Source organism: Staurois parvus, unplaced genomic scaffold (genome assembly GCF_062004578.1).
Source record: "Staurois parvus isolate SC_StPar_1 unplaced genomic scaffold, SC_StPar_1.0 ptg000019l, whole genome shotgun sequence".
NCBI lineage: Eukaryota > Metazoa > Chordata > Amphibia > Anura > Ranidae > Staurois > Staurois parvus.
Genome location: NW_028317815.1, coordinates 14,765,980 through 14,782,904, shown reverse-complemented (window position 1 = coordinate 14,782,904; position 16,925 = coordinate 14,765,980). Strand labels below are relative to the sequence as shown.

The 16,925-nt window shown below is 40.6% G+C and overlaps 1 protein-coding gene across 6 annotated transcripts in view; it reads right to left on the bottom strand.

The window, feature by feature from the left end:
- The window catches only part of LRRK2 (leucine rich repeat kinase 2), a 362,321-nt gene that overhangs the window by 166,715 nt on the left and 178,681 nt on the right, over positions 1–16,925 (bottom strand). For all 6 annotated transcript variants that reach the window (XM_089685047.1, XM_089685063.1, XM_089685038.1 and 3 more), the window contains 3 exons: positions 15,771–15,864; positions 6,946–7,135; positions 6,690–6,871 (listed from right to left, as the gene is read on the bottom strand). In XM_089685047.1, coding sequence (XP_089541173.1) covers positions 6,690–6,871; positions 6,946–7,135; positions 15,771–15,864 — 466 coding nt within the window. The remainder of the gene's footprint in view (positions 1–6,689; positions 6,872–6,945; positions 7,136–15,770; positions 15,865–16,925) is intronic.

Genomic DNA, 16,925 nt, shown 5'->3' with positions numbered 1-16,925 from the left:
GATCTCCAGGTTTCATTTAATTGTAACACCTCAATACCAGATACTTCACCCCCTTCCTGCCCAGGCCAATTTTCAGATTACAGCGCTGTTACACTGACACTGTACCCAAAATAAATTTGACTTTTTTTGAGACAGATAGAGCTTTCTTTTGATAGTATTTAATCGTCATTGAGTTTTTTTTTTATTTCTTGTGATACAAACAAAAACAATATTGAAAAACACGTTTTACTTTTTTGCAAATAATCTTAATTAATTTAGGCCAAAATCTATTCTGCTACATCTTTGGTAAAAATAACCCAAATCAGTGTATATTATTTAGCCTGTGTGAAATGTATAGATCCTACAAACTACAATATACGTTGAATATAAAAAGTTTAAACACCCCTGTTAAAATGTCAGATTTCTGTAATGTAAAAATTGAGAAAAATAATTTCAGAACTTTTTCTGCCTTTAGTCTAGGTTCACACCTAAGCGTTTTCTGTAGAGATTTGCATTTTTCAGAAAAGCACTACAGTTCACTTAACATGATTTCCTATGGTACACGTTCTCATCACCACGTTTTCACCCGTGTATTTTGAAAAGGGTCTGGAACTTTATTAAATGCAAAACATTGTGTTTTGGTTCTATAGACTTCAATGGAGACGCTGCAGAAGAGCATGTAGTGTGTTTTTACTGTGTTTTATTCTGCCTAGCAACAAGAAAAAAAAAACCCTGCAAAATGCATCAAAATCGCATGTGCAAAAATGCACTGCAAAAAGCACTGCAGAAACGGATTAAATGCAAACTGCATAGGTGTGAACCTAGCCTTAATGTAACTGGAATCTTTTAGGTGGAGGAAAGTAAAAATAAAAAACTAAAATAATATGGTTGCATAAGTGTGCACACCCTTAAACTAATACTTTGTTGAAGCAACTTCTGATTTTATTACAGCACTCAATCTTTTTGGGTATGAGACTTGGCAATATTTACCCACTCTTTCTTGCAAAAACACTTCAAATCTGTCAGATTGTGAGGGCATCTCCTGTGCACAGCCCTCTCCAGATCACCCCACAGATTTTCGATCAGATTCAGGTCTGGGCTCTGGGTGGGCCATTCCAAAACTTTAATCTTCTTCTGGTAAAGCCATTCCTTTGTTGAAAAACTACAATAATGTTTTTGCATAAGTGTGCACACCCTCTTATAACTGGGGATGTAGCTGTGTTCAGAATTAAGCAATCACACTCAAAATCATGTTGAATAGAAGAGTTATTATTGCCAAGTCAAGATGTGCCATGCTGATAGACTTGTACCCAAAAAGACTGAGTGTTGTAATAAAATCAAAAGGTGCTTCAGCAAAGTATTAGTTTAAGGGTGTGCACACTTATACAACCATATTATTTTTAGTTTTTTACTTCCCTACACCTAAAAGATTTCAGTTTGTTTTTCAATTGAGTTGTACAGTTTATAGGTCACATTAAAGGTGGGAAAAGTTCTGAAATTATTTATCTTTGTCTAATTTTTTCTACATCACAGAAAACTGACATTTTAACAGGGGTGTGTAGACTTTTTATATCCACTGTATAGTCCTGATATACTGACTGTGTCTCATTTCTTGAAGCTTTAAAATGTCAGGACAGTAAAAATTTCCCCTAAATGACCCCTTTTTGGAAAGTAGACAGTCCAAGGTATTTATTAAGAGGCGTGGTGAGTTTTTTGAAGCAGTCATTTCCTTGTCACAATTTTACAATCTAGCCATATAGAGGGGCATGAAATCCAAGGAAGCACTTTCAGGTGTTCTAGGGATATAATCTACGCATCTAATTATCTGACTGCCTATTACATTTTGGAGGTCCTGGAGCACTAGTACAGTAGAAATGCCTACAAAATTACCACATTTTAGAGAAAAAAACCATTCAATGTATTTATGAGGCATGGTGAATCTGTTGAGGACTTCATTTTATTAGTGGATGTTTTTGGAAAATGTGAAAAAGATATTTCTCACAAACAGCATGGGCATAATTAGAATTACACACCAAAACTCATCCTGCTACTTATGCCAAATATGGCAATGCCACATGTGTAAGACTTTTTTCACTGTCTGGACTGATTATATTTTGGACATTGTATCTTGCACTTCTGTACGAGTGATTAAGGAATACAGCTTAGTGTAGTGTTAACTAGACCAGTCCAAGGGCAAGGATTAGTCCAGGGAGCAGGCGGCAATATGGTCAATAAACATACCAGGGTTAGTACAGGCAGGAAGAAGAGGCAACACTGCACTGATGTGACAATGATCAGGGGCACTAACTGTTATGGCAGTGATCAGTGAACTGTAACTGGTGTGGTAGTGATCAGGGACAATATGACTGGTGTGACAATGATCATGGACACTGGGCCTCATGTGGCGGTAATTAGGAACAATATGACTGGTGTGACGTAGTTAGGGACCCAGTGAGTGGCTGGCTGTGATCAGGGACACTGACTGATGCAGCAGTTATTAGGAACACTGTGAGGGGGCAGCAGTGATTAGGGAAGCTAAGTGACTGGTGGTGATTAGGGACACTGACTGGAAACACTGGTCTGGTGACACTGCACTGCTGGGTAGGTGGTCAAAGGTAATAGCTGATGGCCCTGTCATACAGTGATATCAAAGTAGCCAGCCATTGTATATGATCACCGCCACAGCGGTACAATAATACTATAGTGACACTGAACTTGCTCTGGTGACAATATGGAAAAAAAAAAAAAACCTAAAAAACTTTTTTTCATATACCCATCAGAGCATTGCAGTGTCACCATAGTGACAGAATTTTTTTTTTAACACTCTGATTGCTTATTACAGTGTTGATCTCTCTGATAAGCAATCTGTAACACTGTTCAAAGGTTTAAATCATGAAACTTTGTGTACTATTGGGATGCTGTGATTGACCGCAGCTATGAATGACAGCCGTGCTTACTACTGTAATTGTGATCACTGTGATTGGTCACAGAGATCACATGGTACCAGGGCCTCCATGTACTGTGATCGTTATTACGCTGTGCCAGTGGACACAAAATGTGCAGCTGTGGGTATGTTCTCCTGGAACTAGAGAGCACCCGCCTGGCCGTTTATCCACATTGGCGAGGCAAGAAGTGGTAAAGTAGTTTGTTTGGATCAAGGTGGCCAAAACTTCACTAACAGTTGCAGTAGCTGGGAGTGCTGTATAAACTATATGCAGCCTCAGCTACATACAGTATATAGTGCTGTGTTCTGACAGCTGGACAAGACCTTTCCGTCCTGCTCCCAGAGTAAAATCTAGTTGGGCCAAGTGCTGCTTAGCAATTTACAGGAGCTTTATATTCATTCATAAAATACAAAGCTTCCTCTGAATAGCTGAGCAACACTCAGCCCGACTCGATTTCTGGAAGCAGGACAGGGAGGTACCACTTCCAGAACACAGTGCTGTATATTGTATGTAGCTGAAGCTACATAAAGTTCACAGTGCACACAGCTGCTGCAACTGTTAGTGAAGTTAACAGATGAACCAGTTTGGTCCAAATTAACTATTTAAACATTAAATGTAACCTGGAGATCAGTTTTAAATAAAAGTGTAACATGTTCTTCATTATAAAAGAAGCCTTCTATAAAGAAAGATCACTTACAGTTGTGTTCAAAATAATAGCAGTCAGACTTCACTAACCTGATCAATCACTGTTTTTGGTAGAAATGATATTTCTACATGGCAAATAATTTACTAGCAGGTGTAGTAGAGTAATAGAAATCCAACAGACCCAACAGTCATGACATGCATGCTGCTGATTCTGTGTAATTGAATCACTCATTGAAAGGGGCATGTTCAAAATAATAGCAGTGTGGCGTTCTATTAGTGAGGTCATTCATTCTTTGAAAAACAGGTGGCAATTATTGCCCTTATTTAAGGAAGGAAGGCAGCAAATGTTGTACATGCTGGTTACAGTGCATTTCTCTCTGAAATTTTGAGGAAAATGGGTCGTTCCAGACATTGTTCAGAAGAACAGCGTACCTTGATTAAAAAGTTGATTGGAGAGGGGAAAACATATAAAGAACTGGAGAAAATGATAGGCTGCTCAGCTAAAATGATCGCAAATGCTGTAAAATGGCAACCAAAACCTGAAAGACGTGGAAGAAAGCGAAAAACTACCGTTCGAATGGATAGAAGAATAGCCAAAATGGCAAGGACTCAGCCAACAATCAGCTCCAGGAAGATCAAAGAAGGTCTAAAGTTACCTGTGAGCACTGTTACAATTAGAAGACGCCTATGTGAAGCCAAGCTATCTGCAAGAAGCCCCCGCAAAGTCCCACTGTTGAAAAAAAGACGTGCTGAAGAGGTTACAATTTGCCAAAGAGCACATTGACTGGCCTTAAGAGAAATGGCGCAACATTTTGTGGACTGATGAAAGTAAGATTGTTCTTTTTGGGTCTAGTGGCCGGAGACAGTTTGTTCGATGACCCCCAAACACTGAATTCAAGCCACAGTACACTGTGAAAACAGTGAAGCATGGTTGCGCAAGCATCATGATATGGGGATGTTTCTCATACTACGGTGTTGGGCCTATTTATCGCATACCAGGGATCATGGATCAGTTTGAATACATCAGAATACTTGAAGAGGTCATGTTGCCTTATACTGAAGAGGAAATGCCCTTGAAATGGGTGTTCCAACAAGACAACAACCCCAAACACACCAGTAAACGTGCAACATCTTGGTTCCAGACCAACAAGATTGACGTTATGGAGTGGCCAGCCCAATCCCCGGATCCTAATCCAATAGAAAACTTGTGAGGTGACATCAAAATTGCAGTTTCTGAGGCAAAACCAAGAAATAGAGAAGAACTGTGGAATGTAGTCCAATCATCCTGGGCTGGAATACCTGTTCACAGGGGCCAGACGTTGGTTGACTCCAAGCAACACAGATGTACAGCAGTTCTCAGAAACAGTGCTTATACAAATAAATATTAATTAAGTGATTCAAAGGAAAGCAAAATCTTCAAACATTTTTCAGTTTATATAGTGAATGTTTGAGTTTGTAAAGAAGAATACAAACACGGTTATTTTTTTGAACAGTCTAATATTCACTTTTCTTCAATTTTTTTTAGAGGAACAACACAAATTTGATATATTTTTCTTCATGTTTTGATTTGAAAAAGAATGTATAGTGTTCCCAATGCATTTGTGTGTATGGAAATAAAAGCTATTAGAAGGATTTTGAGCTTTATTCACTTTTTTCAACACACTGATATTATTTTGAACACAACTGTACATCTCCACATCTTAAAACTGCATTAGAACAGATGTAAAAAGTCATGATTAGTGATGATGTTTTGGACAAAGCAAACCTCATACCACTCTGATACAGCTGGAGATGCAGAACAGTGCACCCGCAGTGCCATGAAGACTTATACAGAAGTGAGCTGTACCGTTACATATTTTAAACAACTAAAACACCCATCTAAGACACATAAAAATGCAGGGGTGCATTTAACCCCTTAGGCTATTATAAATCAAAATATCCATTTATGTAGACAAAACCTTAAAAGCCCATCAAGAAAGTGGTGTACAGGACATAGTGTGCTTCTTCGTCCCCAACGTTACAATAACAATATTACTTTCTCCCATGGGACTTAAACCTTTAAAGCCCAATTCTAGGCAAACATTAAGTTTAAGTAGCACATTGTGCTTTAATTACGTTACTCTTCAGTTTTGATTTTCATGGATCAAAGTTTCTGTTTTCTCTATAAGCCAAGCTAACTCCCTGCCCTAAAAATCAGACATTTTTTCAGCTTGTTATTATCTTGGACACTTGGCTTCAGGTAAGTAAAATTGGCATTTGGATAGGTTTTTTTCTTCATACCAACAGCTACTTGAGGAAGGGGTGGGAAGCAGGGGTGAGAATGAGTGGTTAATATCCTGCAGTTGGGTATTAAATCAGTAAATAGCTTGTGTTTGAATTGTATTGTCAGCCTTTTTTCCTTTAGTCCTTCAAAGGATAAGGTAACCACTCACATTTTATGCTTTTTCTGCTAAGAGGAAGAGAGGAAATAAACCCCAAAGTATTAAAACATTAAGTTAATTTATGAAACAGGACCTTTTACAGATCTCCAAGACCTCATATGACAAGCACTGCTACAGATCATTTGCTCTGGATTATCACAAACATGAGTAATACTTGAGCAGTAGGCTAAATTCAATTTACATGAATAAGACCATACACAGGGGCAGAAAACAAAACACTTATTAGGCACTTTTTCATACTTTTTTTATGCTTGGATTTGTATTTTAGAGCAGCGTTCAGGGACATTTAAAAAATGCTCCAAAAACTGTATTCAGAGAGGAGCTTCCTTGCATAATTTATGCCTAAATGTGTGTATATACATGTAAATTAATTTCAGTGGATAGAATACATTAATAGTCTGGACAACAGAATGAATTTATTCTCACAAGCTTCTAAATGTCATCTGCCTACATATAAATACAACATACGTCATATAAATATGTACTGTAGTTATGTGCCAAAAAAAAAAATTTTTACACTGGATTTTTCTGCCAGCTTCTGGCAGAAAGATACAGTGTAAATAAAGGTATTTTAATACACCCATGAAACCTAAACTGTAATGTAGCCTTTACAGCATCAAATTTGGCATTTAAAAATATATACTGTATATTTGTTGCATTATTACAGGAAAAAAATTACCTAATTAGGTCTTTGGCCTTGTAGCCTATACGTTTCAAGTCAAAGTCCAGATTTAAACCTTCCAGAGGAAGATCCCAAGCTTTAGTGAGCTTTCCCATTTCATCTGGAAATGATCTCAAGTCTGGATTGTGGCTAACGTCAAAGCATGTGATGTTTATAAGAAATCCAATTTCAGACGGGATCTGGAAGAGAATGCAATAATCAAAGAAGGCTTAAAAAATTAAACACAACATCACCATTTTGCAACAAATTTTACCTCTTTGAGTTTATTGTGAGACAGCTGCAATTTCTCCATCCTTGACCATCTGCTTGGATCTTTACAGTCCAGATTCAAGATGGAAATCTCATTGTAGTTCAAGATGACTTCCCGTAAATTCAATGAAGCCCACTCTAATGGGTTTGGTAGATTTTCTACATTATTGTTACTTAAATCTACTATTCGCAAGCTTCAATAAAAGATAAAAAATAAAAAATATATTATTTAGCATTTGTCATATGAAAGATAAAACATACCAATGCCCCTGAAAATCTTAAATATAAAATGTAATGTATTAGAATCCTCTCAGCTCTGAAAGATTATGAAGGTTCAGTTAACAGATCTAATCACACACAGAATGCACAACAGACAGACCACCCTGTGCTTGGGAAAAGACATCTGGGATTTTTTGAAAGTTCCAGACCTGCCATGATAAATTGTGCATCACAGCCAATGGTGCCCTACGACGAACTACCGCATGCCTCCTTTTTAAGAATGCTCTTAATCACAGGGAAATTACATGTCCTGATTGATAGGCAAGGTGGAGTGAAACCTGATTCAGGCTTATGTAAAATGTAAGAAACTCCACTATAGAACTAAAAGTATGCCTCTCAACCTAAGCAGCTATAATTAAAACCACCAAGTTATATACAACCTGTTAATACCATTAAATAATATACTATGTAGTCCTCCCAAATAATCCCAATCGCCCATTTAAAATCAAATTTGCAAAAACACCAAAGTGACACAGTCTTAGACAACCACAGCATTTTTACCGCATGTCCTTCCACAGCATGTAGTCACCATCTTTTTTGACCTATAATTGTGATAAGTAAATGTGTGCCTTCCCCTTTAAAGGGCTTAATTCCTTTAAAGCTTTCTCCCTCTGCAATCTCCTGGTGGCATCCTGTACCTCCACTTCTGCAACTTGTTCTTTTCTCCAGACAATGCTATGAATTTTCCTCTATCTATAAATATACTTTTTTGCACTCCTCAATATGTGCTCAAAGAGATAATTAAAACCATCATAGTGTTTCTCAGCTTAAAAGGTTATCCCAATTATATTTGAATATTAAAATAGCACTCCAAATATACCGTGCACATATCTGGTGCACTACAGTAAAAAATGCATGTGGAGGCAGAAAGACCCGGAGCAAATAAGCCCCTTTTTAAAGGGGAAGGCACAGGTTGACCTAACACAATTATAGGTAAAAAAAAATGTGAGCACATGGTATGGAAGGACATGCAGGAAATCACATTTTTTTGAGTGGTGTGGAGCACAGGACTATTTAGTTGGACTTTTTTTTTTTTAATCACTAAACACACATGGTGATATTATACATATTAAGTTTACGTAATGGGAGATTTTTTTCTCTTGGCACAAAGTTGATGGTTTATGCAATGGGAGATTTTTTTCTCTTAGCTTATAAGTTGATGGTTTATTGATTGAAGTGATGTAAAGATTTTATAGTGTGCAGGAGATTTATTTTTTGTTGATTGGAGTTTACAACAATAGTAGTTTACTCTGGAGGTTTGGGGGCAGAGCGGCATTACAGGATTTTATTTTTATGTGAAGGAATGACTTTCCCAACTCCAGGGGAGAGTTTGAGCTCTACCATACCATAGGGAGAGATTCGTCTGACTGGATAGAACCATAGGATGACACAGAGACTAGATCTGTTTGTTCCAAAATGTGAGAATGTTGAATTCAAGTGAACTGGAATCAAACTGGACAAAGTGAACTGCCATGAAGAAGGACTACGATTAGGTCTTAGGCCTAGAACCCGCATGCACAAGCAAATGAGGGCTGTCTTTTGGCTGTGAGGGCCCCAGTGTGGGAGCTTAAAGAGGCAATTTTCTCTGGAAGGAAGGAAAATTCTGATTTGGACTGTGTTCAAGATGAGATCCAGGTACTCCAGACAGTGTGAGGGCTGGAGAGCAGATTTTGTAAAGTTGGTTAATCAGCTGAAAGGTTGAAGGAAAGCTCAGGAGGCCAAGGAGGACTGGAATGCTACTGTTACAATTTAGAAGTGTTGGTCTCTCACAACAAAACATAGAAAGAGTTGATGTGAGGGGAAGATGTGGATGTATAGATGGGCATCTTGTATTCCTACTTATGCCAGAAATTTCTGAGAGAAGATATTACAGATCTTGCTGATTCCATATGGAATTTTGGTATACAATTAAATCTGTTTAGAAATGTTTACTCCAAAATGGGGCAGATATGCCTATTTAGTTTAAGGGCCATGACTAGGTTTGAATAAGAACTTAGGAACCATTCCCCTGAAGGAACTGGTACCACTCCTTGTGTATGAAGGTGGCACAAAGTGGCAAGTAAGTGTACTTGTTTTAAAACTGCTACTGGCAGATTGGAGGGTAGAAAACGAGGCATGAGAAGAGATAGAAATTCCATTTTGTACTCCTTTGAAATGACATACTGGAGCTAGTCAACATTTTAAATCCAGACTGGGGAAACACTAAAAGTCATTACCCAACTTCAAGGAATGGTGGAAATCCCTTCATTGTGAGGATAGCTTCAGGGTAGTCCTGGAGGACTTAGGGGTCCAAGACTTGTGACAAAAGGAAGTACTAAGCCTTGGTTTTTAGGTGGATGCTTCGGAGAGCACAAAATACCCCTATAGCTGAGGACAGGTAGTAGCTGTAAGAGTAGAAGACTTTTTGTTGTGGGCTAAGAGCACTTTTCCCCCCCAATGTCTTCCTTGATGTGTTTATGAAATTCCACAAACAGGCGTTCACCGTTAAAAGGTATGTATATAAAGGCGCCTCTTACAAGTAGTTTCAGCAGACCAAGTTTTTAACCACAAAATCCTGTGAATGTGCAAAAAAAATAAGACATTCTATAGACTTGGTGGACTACATTCTTTAGAGTGTCAACATAAAGCTGAGGGCATCAGCTGCAATTGTTCTTAGAGATTGAGGCTATCAAAGACAGGTTTCATGGTCTCTATTCATTTGTCTTTTCCAGTAAAAAAAAAAAGTATGGCAAATAGACTTGGCAGCGATTGTGGCTTTAGCGCTGGACCTGCAAAGGCAAAGGAGACCTTTAGGGCTTGTTCACAACATCTGCAAAGACCTGCAGTTTTCTGCAACAGAAAATTGCAAGTCTCTGCAAGACGCACAGGAAACAATGGTTTCCTACGTGTCTCATTCACCCCAAAACAGGTGTGTGATGTCCAGTGCAGACCTGTGCGGGATTATGCAGCATGTCTGCAGTTTCCCTCACAGCTCCACACTGGATCATAGGCAAAAAAAGACAGCACTGCTCTGGATGGCTCGCATGTGACAGGAAGTGGGGGAATGCCAAGCTTAAAGCTAGCCTTCTCCCCTTGTGGATTTTGGCTGGGATGCTGCTACTCAGGTAAGTTTCTGGAAGAGCTGTAGCGGGGAACAGAACGGCGGTATGCTGAGAGGGGGACACAGATTCTGGGTACAGATGAGGCTAACCCACTGGGGGTATGTGAAGGGCAGAATAGAGTGGCAGCATGTGATCAGGTGGGATCATGAATGGCAGACAGAGATGTTGGGGACATGGATGGCGGACAGAGATGGCGGGGACATGGATGGCGGACAGAGATGGCGGACAGAGATGGCGGGGACATGGATGGCGGACAGAGATGGCGGGGACATGGATGGCGGACAGAGATGGCGGGGACATGGATGGCGGACAGAGATGGCGGGGACATGGATGGCAAACAGAGATGGCGGACAGAGATGGCGGGGACATGGATGGCAAACAGAGATGGCGGACAGAGATGGCGGGGACAGGGATGGCGGGGACATGGATGGCGGACACAGATGGCGGGGACATGGATGGCGGACAGAGATGGCGGGGACATGGATGGCGGACAGAGATGGCGGGGACATGGATGGCGGACAGAGATGGCGGGGACATGGATGGCGGACAGAGATGGCGGGGACATGGATGGCGGACAGAGATGGCGGGGACATGGATGGCGGACAGAGATGGCGGGGACATGGATGGCGGACAGAGATGGCGGGGACATGGATGGCGGACAGAGATGGCGGGGACATGGATGGCGGACAGAGATGGCGGGGACATGGATGGCGGACAGAGATGGCGGGGACATGGATGGCGGACAGAGATGGCGGGGACATGGATGGCGGACAGAGATGGCGGGGACATGGATGGCAGACAGAGATGGCGGGGACATGGATGGCGGGGACATGGATGGCGGGGACATGGATGGCGGGGACATGGATGGCGGGGACATGGATGGCGGGGACATGGATGGCGGACAGAGATGGCGGGGACATGGATGGCGGACATGGATGGCGGACAGAGATGGCGGGGACATGGACGGCGGAGAGATGGCGGGGACATGGATGGCGGACAAAGATGGTGGGGACATGGATGGCAGAAAGTGAGGGTGGGGACTGAAAGGCAGGCAGTGAGGGTGGGGACAGAATGGCAGACAGTAACACTAAGAGATTGGGTAAAATGTCCCACCATTTCCACTATTATTTCCAATATCCCAATACCAAGACAAAAATCAAACAGATATGGAGATATCCTCCTGGGACTTTGTAAGGCAAAAAAAGTGTGTACAAAAGTATAAAACAATAAATGTTTATTACAAAAGGTTTTTCTTGATAAAAAGCGTCTCCATATTAATTTTGCCTTTGGACCATATATGATATAGTTCTTTTGAGGAGATCAGTAATCGTTCAATCTTTTTTACTCTATGTAGTTTTTATTATACCCCATAGATCCCCTCAATGGCTGCTGTAGTGTGGTCCTTGCTGTTGGACAGTACAGTGGGGCGTACCTACTTTCCTTTTTCCAGACGTGTCATTCGAGAAGCATTCTCACCTAATTCTTTATGATCATCTTGTAATTATTATCTGATGCAGTGTAATCTGTAAGTGTATGAGCAACCAGCTACTCTTGCACATTCTTAATTTGACACTATTATGTTATCAGTATATATTTGATGTTTTGTTATGTTTTAGACCTGACATATTTATTCCCTGAAGAAGGAAACGAGTTACGAAAACGCATTTGATTTGTCTGGATACTATCATTGGCCAAGTTCATATGGGCCGAAAGCCCACTTGTCAGTTGATGCATTACAGACTGTCAGGTTATATGTATTCTGTATACGGTCATACACCTTCGAATAATCATTTTTTGTACTGCAGTTTGATCCCATTGAAAATATTGATTCTTTTAATCAAAAAAAACATTTTGTAATAGACATTTATTGTTTTATACTTTTGTACACACTTTTTTTGCCTTATAAAGTCTCAGAGGGATATCTCCATATCAGTTTGAATTATGAATGGCAAACAGTGATGGTACGGACAGAATGGCAGACAGTGATGGTGCAGACAGAATGGCAGACAATGATGGTGGGGACAGAATGATGACGCAGGATGTGATGTCAGTCTGTGCATAACAGACGTGCATGAAAACTGATGTCCACGTGCACGAAAACTGAGGGGAATTGATATGAAACCGAGGTAAACTGCTGTCTCTGCAAAATAAATTTGTGCAGTTTTCCTATCAGCTTTCATGCAAGTACGGTGTGACGAGCTCTTAAGAGGGCTTTAAACTGTCTAGAAACAAAGATCTTTAAAAGAGCATATCCTCAATAGGAACAGTAAGGGGTTTATTAAGGACTAAAATATCAGGATCTAGTACCTGAATAATCCATTTCTTCTTAAATTCCTTTTCCATAGGATAAATTTCTGACAAAAACTTAAGATCAGGCCAATCATTGCGAGTGCACATTCATATTAAGTGATTTTGCCAGCCTCTGTGTCTATAGTGGATTGTTTTGGTTGTTGAGAACCAGGTGCTGCTGGGCAAAGAACAGTTTGCCCCACATCTGCCATTGTGTAAACAGTGCAGCGCATTTGTAGATAAGTTAGTCTGTGCCTCATAAAATGAAGAGGTTGAAAAATGCTCCACAGCTTCCATTTCAATATCTGTCTCACCATCGGTTTTCCTCATTTCATTCTCTAATAGGCTTGAATGCTCCATCACTGATTAATGAACAAAGTCAATGAAGAGACAGGTGTAAAGTTTTTAGCCTTGGAAACTTAAAGTTCTATGAGTGCCAAGGATTTTCAAAAAGTCAGAAACTGGCAGACAAATCTTTTGTCAGATAAGCTTCATGGAGCACACCAAAGAGAGAGTCAGAAGAGAAAAGAGGAGTAAAATTAGGACATTGCTTTGAAACAAGGGAATCGCTATCACAATGAGCAGTATTCAGAGTTTCCCATAGCCCATCTGCAGAACGCATGTTAGTCAACTCTTTTGTCTCAGCTCTTTTGCATTTTTGATCTGCCATTGCTAAAATAAGGGGATCACTGGTGGGATCCTGTTGAGGAATTAAATTAAGAAAAACAGATGGTGATGGGGCACTCACAGAATGGGATGTGGAGGGAATAGGGCTTTGCATGTCCCAAATGCAGGACCTGCAATAGCATTGACTGTTCTTGTGGCTGTGTTTATGTAGCAGTATATAGCAGGAAGTACAACAAATGTGCTGTCTGCATTTTCTGTGGATACCGAAGATGGAAGTGCAGAAGTGAGGACTATGACATCATCCTGAGACTAAGCCTTGAACAGAAACAAGAGGGGGGAAATGTCCTCTTTTTTGGTGGGACTTTAATAGCACAATTTACTTGTATGATAAATTTCAACAATTCAAAAGAGATTTTTTATAAAAACAGTATGAAATTTTATTTTTACAATCTTTAAAAATAAATATAAAGCTACAAAACATATTGCGGTGGTGTCATCAGAGATGGTATTGCAAATCTAATCATGGATCATGCATGTAGTAAGGGTGTTTTTGGTCTCTGTGCCACACATGGGTAATAAGGGTGTTTTTTGTTTTGTTTTTTACATTTTTTAATATTATTATTAGTTTTTCTGTTTTTATTTGTTTTATTATTACTATAATGGTTTGCACACGTGTTTTCTTCTTTAGGTATATTGCCCCATATTGGGCTGTCTTTCACATCTCAATCCTGATTTTTATCAGGTCATCAACACTTTCTCACGCAAATTCCTTGTGGTCATCGCTTCGCACTCATAGTAGGTGGGTCTAGTTCTTAAACTTAAAATTTCTTGAGGGTTTATGATATCCAATTGATATTACCGTATTTTTCGCTCCATAAGACGCACCTGACCATAAGACGCACCTAGGTTTTAGAGGCAGAAAACAGGGGAAAAAAATTCTGAACTAATGGACTGCAGACACAGTACAGGAGATGACCAGAGACTGCGGACACAGTACAGGAGATGACCAGAGACTGCGGACACAGTACAGGAGATGACCAGAGACCGCGGACACAGTTCAGGGGATGACCAGAGACTGCGGACAGTACAGGAGATGACCAGAGACTGCGGACATAGTACAGGGGATGACCAGAGACTGCGGACAGTACAGGAGATGACCAGAGACTGCGGACACAGTACAGGAGATGACCAGAGACCGCGGACACAGTACAGGAGATGACCAGAGACTGCAGACAGTACAGGAGATGACCAGAGACTGCGGACACAGTACAGGGGATGACCAGAGACTGCGGACACAGCACAGGAGATGACCAGAGACTGCGGACACAGTACAGGAGATGACCAGAGACTGCGGACACAGTACAGGAGATGACCAGAGACTGCGGACACAGTACAGGAGATGACCAGAGACTGCGGACACAGTACAGGAGATGACCAGAGACTGCGGACACAGTACAGGAGATGACCAGAGACTGCGGACACAGTACAGGAGATGACCAGAGACTGCGGACACAGTACAGGAGATGACCAGAGACTGCGGACACAGTACAGGAGATGACCAGAGACTGCGGACACAGTACAGGAGATGACCAGAGACTGCGGACACAGTGGACACAGTGGTCCGGCGGCTTCTGGGATCTGTCATGTGTCCCAGGTGCCGCCTTACCATTCACAAAAAGCACCGCTTCCTGCGCATGCGCACTTGGCACCCGGCTGTCACGCCCACACTACAGAAGCCGGGAAGACCGCGCCGCTGGATAGAGCAACGGGTAAGATGAAAGAACAACTCCACGGAAGTGGGAGCGGGTATCTGTCAAATTCAGGTACCCGCTCCTCCCCCTCCCCAAAGGTCAGCAGTCATCTCTATAAGGTCCCGCTGTAGAGCGGAGCGGCCGGTCCGGTATTTCCACTGCCGCCGTGTCAGAATACCGGGCCGGCCGCTCCGCTCATCTGCATCCCACTGTGTGGGACCGGCCTGTAATGTTTGCTTCAGGTGCTGGATCCTGTGTTAGGGGTTTTTTAGCCAATCATTTTTCTTCTAACACAGGATCCAGCACCTGAAGCAAACATTACAGGCCGGTCCCACACAGTGGGATGCAGATACAGTCCCCAAGGTATAACACCAACAGGTACCCATCCAGAAACTGCTAGATAGCCCAGGGCAAACATAAGCAGTCAGATCTTAATAAGTGTTAGAAGAAAAATGATTGGCTAAAAAACTTCTTCAAAAGGAGAAGCGATCACCTAAATAATTGGGTTATACGAGTGTGCATTTGGGGCACTTCTAGCAAGTTTTTGTTAGAATCCAATAACCTGACGATAGCTTTCATATAACCCATGGTCTGAGAATACAAGTCTGGTATCCTGTACTGTACAATTAAGATAAAACGTTTTTGCTTAGTGATGCACTTTAATAATGAAAAAATAAGGCACATCTTCCAACATAAATTCATGTATTACTCAATTTGAAGGTCTAATATTTACTAAAATGCAATTGCAATTGACCTGATGAGTTTCAAAACTGCAAACTTACTGTGAAAGCTGAAGGATCTCTTTGGGTACAATTGTAAATTTATTATGAGATAATCTTAATGTAGTTAATTTCGAAGGCATACAGGGCAGATCAGCTGAAATAAAAACAAACATAGGTTATGCAAAAGAAGTTAAAAATAAGTGTTAATAGCACACCAAAATCAATGCATGGAAAAAATTACAGTATAAAATGTTAAGTCGGTGAACTAACTTGCATAGTCTAATACATAAACACTGGTCTACACTGGAATCTATACGGAAGTTGCTGTCACCTGTCCAAATAAAAGCAACACCATTTAGAATTTCACCCCTTTGTATTCTCCCTATTGCAGGCACACAGAGAAAATATTGCCTTACACATATTAGCTTGGGAATCAAAAAAAATGCTGGAGAATAGCCAACAAATGAGACAGAACACATATCTAAGGTAATCTAAATGTACTAGTTAGACTCATTTTAATTTTTAAAATCCATACACAAAAGATGAAGTGTAAAAAAAGAAAAACCTGTGATCAAAAGGGAGGTCTGTAATCTACAGCAAGCAGAAAGTCAAAGTTATTACTTTTACAAACATGTACATTGGGGAACATATTTGATCCTCTGCAGATTTTGCAAGTTTGCCCACTTACAAAGAAATGAAGGGTCTATAATTTTTTATTATAGGTGTATTTTAAATTATAGAGACAGAATATCAAACAAAAATCCAGAAAAACACATGATAAAAATGTTATAAATGGAATTGCAGGTCAGTGAGTAAAATAAGTATTTGATCCCCTACCAACCAACAATAATTCTGGCTCCCACAGACTGGCTATGTGCTCATGTGGTACACAGATTAGTCCTGTCAATATAAGAAGGTGCTTCTAACGACAATTTGTAATGTGTATAAAAGATACCTGTCCACAGAATCTTTCTTGGCCACCACCATAGGCAAGACCAAAGAGCTGTCAAAGGATGTCAGGGACAAGATTGTAGACCTGCACAAGGCTGCAATGGGCACCAAGAACTTCAGCAAGAAGCTTGGTGAAAGCTTTCCTCCCTTATGTTTTTTGTTTAAAAAGGTCATGTGCACTGCTCTAGCAACACTACAAATCCCACAGTCCATCTCAGGAACACACAAAAGAGGGTGGCTAAGTACATAAAGTGTGACCATGAA